At 50.0% G+C, this 7,500-nt stretch overlaps 3 protein-coding genes across 7 annotated transcripts in view; 2 read left to right on the top strand and 1 right to left on the bottom strand.

The window, feature by feature from the left end:
• Positions 1 to 611, bottom strand: part of LOC121177326 (serrate RNA effector molecule homolog) — an 11,461-nt gene extending 10,850 nt beyond the window's left edge. Inside the window, exon 1 of one of the 2 annotated variants that reach the window (XM_041031622.1) lies at positions 508 to 611. The gene's annotated coding sequence lies outside the window, so the exon portion shown is untranslated. The remainder of the gene's footprint in view (positions 1 to 507) is intronic. The other variant, XM_041031623.1, reaches the window with a different exon arrangement.
• An 864-nt stretch (positions 612 to 1,475) lies between these two features.
• Positions 1,476 to 4,062, top strand: ift46 (intraflagellar transport 46 homolog (Chlamydomonas)). 2 transcript variants are annotated; one of them, XM_041031709.1, is made up of 5 exons: positions 1,476 to 1,973; positions 2,293 to 2,576; positions 2,738 to 2,831; positions 2,949 to 3,080; positions 3,435 to 4,062. In XM_041031709.1, the coding sequence occupies exons 1-5, from the start codon at positions 1,809 to 1,811 to the stop codon at positions 3,792 to 3,794; spliced, it is 1,035 nt and encodes a 344-aa protein (XP_040887643.1). In that variant the 5' UTR covers positions 1,476 to 1,808; the 3' UTR covers positions 3,795 to 4,062. The 2 variants fall into 2 exon arrangements, with proteins under 2 accessions (XP_040887643.1, XP_040887644.1); XM_041031710.1 differs by having other exon boundaries at positions 1,834 to 1,973; positions 2,297 to 2,576.
• Positions 4,063 to 4,366: 304 nt separating this feature from the next.
• Positions 4,367 to 7,500, top strand: part of si:ch73-71d17.2 (RPA-related protein RADX) — a 7,569-nt gene continuing 4,435 nt past the window's right edge. For 2 of the 3 annotated variants that reach the window (XM_041031612.1, XM_041031611.1), the window contains exons 1-10: positions 4,367 to 4,671; positions 5,322 to 5,433; positions 5,673 to 5,862; positions 5,931 to 6,052; positions 6,188 to 6,319; positions 6,467 to 6,633; positions 6,715 to 6,871; positions 7,008 to 7,116; positions 7,223 to 7,314; positions 7,437 to 7,500. The exon at positions 7,437 to 7,500 is cut by the window's right edge and continues 62 nt beyond it. In XM_041031612.1, coding sequence (XP_040887546.1) covers positions 4,453 to 4,671; positions 5,322 to 5,433; positions 5,673 to 5,862; positions 5,931 to 6,052; positions 6,188 to 6,319; positions 6,467 to 6,633; positions 6,715 to 6,871; positions 7,008 to 7,116; positions 7,223 to 7,314; positions 7,437 to 7,500 — 1,364 coding nt within the window. In that variant the 5' untranslated portion in view covers positions 4,367 to 4,452. The remainder of the gene's footprint in view (positions 4,672 to 5,321; positions 5,434 to 5,672; positions 5,863 to 5,930; positions 6,053 to 6,187; positions 6,320 to 6,466; positions 6,634 to 6,714; positions 6,872 to 7,007; positions 7,117 to 7,222; positions 7,315 to 7,436) is intronic. The other variant, XM_041031613.1, reaches the window with a different exon arrangement.

Here is a 7,500-nt window from a genome sequence, read left to right as displayed (position 1 = left end):
CCTGAATATTCTTTATCCAGATGTTTCAGTCTCTCATCCAGTGGTTTATTTCTCCTGCTGAAGTGCTTTGTTTTCACAGTCAGGATTTTATTTGTTTGCAATTTAAATTCTTTGATTTCTTACATTTGATGTACAAACTGTGAAACACTGGAGCCTGAGACGCAGAACAATCAGCTCTGTGTTAGATTCAACCTGAGTTAAACACCTCCGTGTTTCTGTGACAGTACAAACTCCCGCTCCGCTTCAAACTGCCGCTTATTTCACTGACAAACTGAACGAAAACACATTAACTACATGAAAAATCGGATAAAATAAGACAACAATGAGATTCTCAGTAAAGTTAGCGTTAGCAGTTAGCCGTGCGAAGATAGCGGCTAATTAGCTAGTTAGCATTGGAGCTAGCCCAGCAATTTAATTATATAAATATATATTTACTTTACATATATTCATATTCGCTTTGAGTTTCATGCCAAACAAACATTATTCACAAGTTTTAACTGTTTTTACCTAAAACTCCGCCGTTCACAAACTGAGGAATTAGCTCTGCAGCTAACGCAACAATTTCACCGCCAGTCAGAGAGCACAACCAACCAACGACACTTCCGGTCCGCTGCAGCTCAGGTCTGCTTTATTTCCGGTCAAATTTACAGTCTGAAAGAAACAAACGCGCCCCCTGGAAACCTTACAGTACATGTACATGTTGATGAAGGCAGCAGAACCACAGAGTCTGCAGGACAGCAGAGACACAGGCTGCCACACTGGACCCTGTCCAAGCCTCAGCTGGGCCCTGAGATCCTGTCCACAGCTGAGTGCACAGCTCTGACTGCGGTTATACACAGAGCACTGCATCTGGTCCCACCTCACCTGTCCACCGTCTTCCTCCTCTGTGGAGGTTTTGTGAGTTGGGTTGATCAGAATGTTTCACCTGGATCCAGAGCAGACCTGAACCTCACTGAGGATGGAGGTCCCAGTCCCTGTGTCCCTGTGAGGACTTCACGGCTGCAGCTCCTCTGGCCTCCCAGTGCTTTTTTAACCTCCTCTGGCCTCCCAGTGTTCTTTAAACACAGTAATAAATACAGAAATCAGACTTACTTTTTGGTTTTGGTTTGTTTGTTAAATTATCCACTTCACATCCTGACAAAACTGAACGGAACTGTAACTGTGTACTGAAGGCTCTACTTTTTTATAGTATAAATAGGTTAATATACATTTTTGTTTTTTGTTTTCATGATATTAAATAATATGGATAGTTTCCTAAATGATTGTAAGCTGTGTGGCATTGATTGGCAAAACATTGCTTTACTTTTCTCCAGAATGCTTTTGGACATTCATACAGTAAATAATAATAATAATGATATTTTTAGCTCATTGGGGCAAAAAGGAAAAAAAACCTGAAACTTAAAAACTTGGGCGACATCATGTCGGTCAATCTGACTACATTGCCCATGATGCATTGCGCGGTGAGTTGCCAGGATACGGGAGATTCCACTCGGTTGTTAGGTTAGCTGCTCGCGTTAACGCTGCTGCGTCGCAGATAATCGCGTTCAGACCGAAGACAAACTCAGTGATTAATTAAAGAGTTAAACACGCGAAACAGAGAAGTTTAGTTCGTGTTTCTGTTTTTATCCCTGGACTCTGTGTTTACGGCCCCGACCACTGAAACCATCGCACGGGTCGGTTTGTTGCTAGGCGGCTAATGTTAGCCTAACAGACGTCGCTCGTTTTAACTGCTGCATCGGTCGGACAGTCTGTACCAGGCGGAGGTTAACGGGCAGTTTAACGGGCACTAAAGCGGATCTGACCGGTGGATGAACGCGTGTGACCCTGTGAACCGTCGGTGTCCTATGGAGCGGGCTGACCGGGGGAAAGGAACCCGACTGCTGAAGAACCAACCGTTCGACGAGAGTCTGGAGCTGAACGACTCCGAGGAGGTCGCGAGCATCTACAGCCTGACTCCCCGCAGCCAGCATCAGGTAACACCCCCGGTCAGGGGGGCCTCCGAGCCGTCTGTCCGAGCTCAGCCTCTCCATCAGCAGCCCTCCGCTGTGACTCAGTCAGAGACAGTGCAGCTGTTAGAGTCTTAGAAACTGTGATTCCGTTTTTCAGTCTGTAGTAAAAAGTCTGTGATGATGTGAGATTTCTGCAGTTTGACCTTTGATCCATCTGTGACCTGTGTGACTCCTGTGTGACTCCTCTCTGACAGCGATGCTGCAGGTGCAGAGTCTGGGTCCGACCTCAGGGCGGTGAACCACAGGCTGCAGCTCTAACTGCTCCTCTCACCTGTTCTGTCAGTCAGAGTCCAGGAGAACCCGGGGTGTTCGAGGCCTGATGTCCACCAACAGCAGCAGTGACGAGTTTGATGAGGACCACAAGCCTCAGAGGGCCAAAGAGCCGGTAGGCGGGGTCAGTCCAAACGATGAGGACGAGGAAGAGGAGGAGGACAACGACTCTGACGAAGAGGATACAGACGACGACGACGAGCAGGGACAGGCTCCGGAGGGGGCGTACGATCCCGCCGACTACGCCAACCTGCCAGTCAGCACTGAGGTCAAAGAGCTGTTCCAGTACATCACACGGTGAGGAGCCAATCAGAAACACCGTCACTGTAAATGTCAAAACAGAAAATAAAGTTAGAATTTCACCGTCCAAGGTGACGTCTTCCATGATGGAGGATCAGATGGATGAAACACTGGGTTTAGGATCTAACCCCCCTGTCCTCTGTGCTGTGTCCTCTCAGTTACACTCCTCAGTCCATCGAGCTGGAGCACAGTCTGAAGCCGTTCATCCCAGACTTCATCCCAGCTGTGGGAGACATCGACGCCTTCCTGAAGGTACAGGCTCGTCACTGTCCGGCCGAAACCGAGTCTGGAGCCTTTATTTCCCATTTCTCCTCCTGGTCCCAGTTAATCCAAACCCAGAGACCTCACTGTGACCTGTGTGGTGTTTAGGTGCCGAGGCCGGATGGTAAAGCGGACGGTCTGGGTCTGCTGGTTCTGGACGAGCCCAGTGTGAAACAGTCAGACCCCACGGTGCTGTCGCTGTGGCTGTCAGAGGAGACCAAGCAACACGGAGCCACAGAGGTACACACACACACACACACACACACACACCTGTATCACACACACACATCACACACACACACACACCTGTATCACACACACACATCACACACACACACACACACCTGTATCACACACACACATCACACACACACACACACACCTGTATCACACACACACACCTGTGTCACACACACACACACACCTGTGTCACACACACACACACACCTGTATCACACACACACACACATACCTGTATCACACACACACATCACACACACACACACACACCTGTATCACACACACACATCACACACACACACACACCTGTATGTCACCTGTCAGCCATCCTTTCGTCCTCTCTCTGTCCTCCAGCTGAAGAAGGTGACGAGTGTTGTGAGTCCTCAGTCCAACCCTCGGGCGGTGGACAGCTGGGTGGACAGTATCAGCGCTCTGCATCGCTCCAAACCTCCGGCCAGCGTTCAGTACGGCCGCCCGATGCCCGACATCGACAGCCTGATGCAGGAGTGGCCGGCCGAGCTGGAGGAGCTGCTGGGCCGCCTGCAGCTGCCGCCCGCCCGCCTCCACTGCAGCCTGACGCGGTACGCCGACGTCATCTGCGGCCTGCTGGACATCCCCGTTTACGGCAGCAGGATCCAGTCTCTGCACCTGCTGTTCAGCCTCTACCTGGAGTTCAGGGACTCGCAGCACTTCACACGCAGAGCGCAGACCTGATGACGCAGGGAGGCAGGACAGGGACCCGGTGCTGGTCTCACTGAGCCGGCACGGGTCTGAGAAGCAGCAGGCAGACGAACTGACAGACCGAAGAGCGAAAACTGTGGTGTGCTGAAAACGTCAGATCAGATGAATGATCTTCGCTGGTTGATTGAAATCGTGTCTCTGGTTTCAGGTCTGTGTTTCTGCTGTGAAGCATCACATCTGTTAACATGTTTTGTGACTTTAAATGAAATAAAAGCAGAAATGTCATTAAAGCTTTGGAATAAACTGCAGCTCAGTTGATGAGAATCTTTCTTACTGAGGGCTGATCCTTAAACTGAGGCTGAGTCTGATGTAGCTGCTGCTCTCACCGCTGTGTGCTGCATCACGATGCTGCATCACGATGCTACGTCACTGCCACGGTCACCACAGCAGACACACACCTCACAGGTGGGAGGTCACGAAGTGCATCTACTCTCACGTGAGGTTCTTCTCCTCAGTGTTTCTATTTCCTGCTACGTTTATATATTTATATATTTATATGATACAACACAGCTGAAGCCAGTGATTCATCAAATAGTCTGAAAATTAACTGGCAACTGAAGCTGAAAGGATCAGGCTCCACTGAAGGCAGCGCGTGTAGCTGCCAATCAATCAATACTGACTGATCGATCAGATGGGAAACGTCAGACTGTGGTGTGTTCAGGTCCTCAGATACACACCGGACACTCCACACGAAGAAATGTTCATATTATTATCTTTAAAAAAAAAAAAACAAACCTCTTTCTCCCACAATGCACCGCACTGTTATTGTTCAGGCTGCCTATCCAACATGGCGGCTCCTGGATGCGTCTTTCACAGAACCCTGACTCGGTCCAGACCCGGTCCGAACAAGGTCTGATAAACCTTTGTTGTTGTTGTTGTTGTTGTTGTTGTCGTCATTATGATTTTTGAGCTGACTTATCGCTGTTGAATGTGGCGCGCGCCTGCAGCCGCCCTCCCGCTCCTCACGGGTTTGAAACCTGCACCAGACTCCGTTCAAATATCAGCGGGTTTACGTCTGAAACTCTGATCTGAGACGTTTCACGTTTCGGCCGAATTCACCGTGAGACCACAGAGATTTAGAAACCTGCTCAAAGTGTGTTCATTCTTTATCCACTAACATCGGCGACCTTAAATTATCAGATGTGTGAATGGAGTTTGGCGGAAGGTGAGCTGTCAGTGTTTGACATCACAGATCCATCTCCAGCTCCTCAGAGGATAAACCTCACTGATCTCTGGTCACTAACCAAACTCAGTACAATGTTCTGAGTCTTAATGAATCGTTTTACTCGTTCGACTGTTTAATTTTCTGTACATTCTGATCAATCTGATGGATGATACTGAATCCTCTGTTTGTTTGTTTAACAGACCTGTTTTCACATGTTTAATCCCACGTGTGTTAAATGTGTGTGATGGTAGAAGAAATGTCTCTTCATCACGTTAAACCTGGACAGTGATCTAACACTGCACCGTGGTTCGTTGTCCCATGTCTTTGTCTTTCAGGCGTCCTCGTCCTCTCCTGCCGTCTGCAGGGAATTCCTGTATGTGGTGGAGCTGCGGCGTTACACCAGAGACCAGGGGTCCTCTGTCTACTTCCCCCAGGCTGTCCTCAACGGTTAGACACTGCAGAACAAGACAGGACAAATGAGACAGGACACACAAAGCAAGACAGGATAAATGAGACAGGACACACAAAGCAAGACAGGATAAATGAGACAGGACACACATGACAGAGTGGGATAAGACAGGAAATGCTTGTTTCCTATAGAGCGTGATCTATAACACAGTTATAGTATAACATAGTTCACTGGTCTTACTGGTCTCTGTCGGGGTTTACTGGTTTGCTGTCTCCAGGTGATGACCTGTATGATGTCACACTGACTGACGGGGACTGCAGACTTCAGGTGACCTTGGATCCCGGCCTGAACCGGCTGGTGGAGAGGAACGTCCTGCAGGTTGGATCGACACTACGTAACGCCACCTTCACCCCCGGCATGGCCGCTCAGCTCCCAGCATGCACCAAGGCCTCTGGAGAGATGGACAGGTGAGTGAGGACAGGTGAGCGTGCTGCTGCGCTGTGATCAGTCAGGTTTAATGTTTCTGCTCCTGCAGCTACAGACTGGTGAGAGTGGAGGTGAGAGGTGGAGCTCCAGCTGATGGAGAAGCTGATGGAGCCCGGGGGTTTGATGTGCGCTGGAACTCTCTGCCCTGGTTTGGATCCTCAGAACCTGCAGGTACAGTGAGAAGACATTCAGCTGATGCTGAGACAAACAGGAGGATTCATGGACGTTTGACGTCCACGGATGTTCGTGATGACGAAGCTGCGCCGAATCTAAACGTGTGACTTTGATTGGTTTATGGATCCGCAGGTTCCGTGGTTCCTCTGAGAGCCAATAGGAGCGTGTTTCTGCCTCTGTGGAACAACGTGGACTACAGCGGGGAGGGGTGGAGGGAAACCCCGCCCACTGAGGAGGAGGATGAAGAGGATGAGGAGGAGGAAGGTGGAGATAGATCCTTTAACCTGTGTGTCTGTGCAGTGGAGAGCTGTCGGCAAAAAACGAAACAACAACAATCGTGTGTGTGTGTGTGTGTGTGTTTGTGTGTGCGTGTGTGTGTGTGTGCGTGCGTGTGCGTGTGTGTGTCAACAGGGCGACGTCCTTCCGTCACCGTGTCTGAACTGCGTGACTCCTTCCTGTCCCGTCACCCGGGCATCGTCAGGGGCGCCGTCCATCATCAGCTGATTGTACGCATCATCAACAAGTCACACCTGATGTATTATGGGAAAACGGAGAGGAACTGTGAATGTCCTTATAAGGTCAGTAAACTCGTGGTGAGGACACAGTGTTTCTGGTTTTCAGACGATCCCTGTGGACGTTCGTCTTTTCTTTCTGTCCAGGCGGTGTTAGAGGTGTGTGACCCGACAGGAAGCGTGTGTGTGGTGTTGTGGAACAGCGTGTGTGTCAGCTGGTATCACTGTCTGAAGCCTGGTGACATCATTAGCCTGAGACGCTACCGAGTCAAACAGCACTACCAGGCTGAGCCAGAGGACATAGGTACACACAAACTCACCTTCCCGTCTTCCAGTTTCCTCTAACGTGGCTCAGTGATTGGTGGACGGACGGATGTTCCAGAGACGGTTCTACGAGGACAGACTCGTCACTCTGTTTGTGTTTCTGTTGTTCGGTGCAGAAATCAGCGTGAACAGCAGAAATCCTGCCGCACAAATATCTGTCCTCCCAGAATCCTCTGTTTTACCTGAGTATCTACCACCTGCACCTGCCTACAGCTTCTACAGCAGGTACACACACACACACACACACACACACACACAGACACACACACACACCTCTGGCGGCCCTCAGTGACTCCCTGGCCTCTAACCTGAGCCTGCCTCTGTCCGTCAGTAAGGAGCTGCTGACCCGTCGTCACGGCGCCGTGTGTGATGTCATCGGCCTTCTGACGTTCTCGGGACGATCGGAGCGAATCAGGAGCAAGGGTGAGGGTTACCATGGTTACCATGTCACTGATCATTGATCATGAATTGATCTTCAGCTGCGGCTCTGTTCATCATTCAGCGCTTTGGCTTGTTTTATTTTTAGTGTGTGTTTTCATTGGTAGATTGTCGAGGGGCGGAGCTTTTGGAATATCGCTGGCTGCGATTGGAGGACGGGACCAGCAATCA

Source organism: Toxotes jaculatrix, chromosome 23, assembly GCF_017976425.1.
Source record: "Toxotes jaculatrix isolate fToxJac2 chromosome 23, fToxJac2.pri, whole genome shotgun sequence".
NCBI lineage: Eukaryota > Metazoa > Chordata > Actinopteri > Toxotidae > Toxotes > Toxotes jaculatrix.
Note: the sequence above shows the minus strand (reverse complement) of the source record. Positions and strands in the feature narration are given on the sequence as shown.

What these genes read in the sequence shown, in the direction of transcription:
- ift46 (XM_041031709.1), top strand. Translation starts at nt 1,809, where the DNA reads ATGAACGCGTGTGACCCTGTGAACCGTCGGTGTCCTATGGAGCGGGCT. An exon ending in CTCCCCGCAGCCAGCATCAG is followed by an intron (nt 1,974 to 2,292) that starts GTAACACCCCCG and finishes CTGTTCTGTCAG; the next exon opens with TCAGAGTCCAGGAGAACCCG. An exon ending in AGCAACACGGAGCCACAGAG is followed by an intron (nt 3,081 to 3,434) that starts GTACACACACAC and finishes TCTGTCCTCCAG; the next exon opens with CTGAAGAAGGTGACGAGTGT.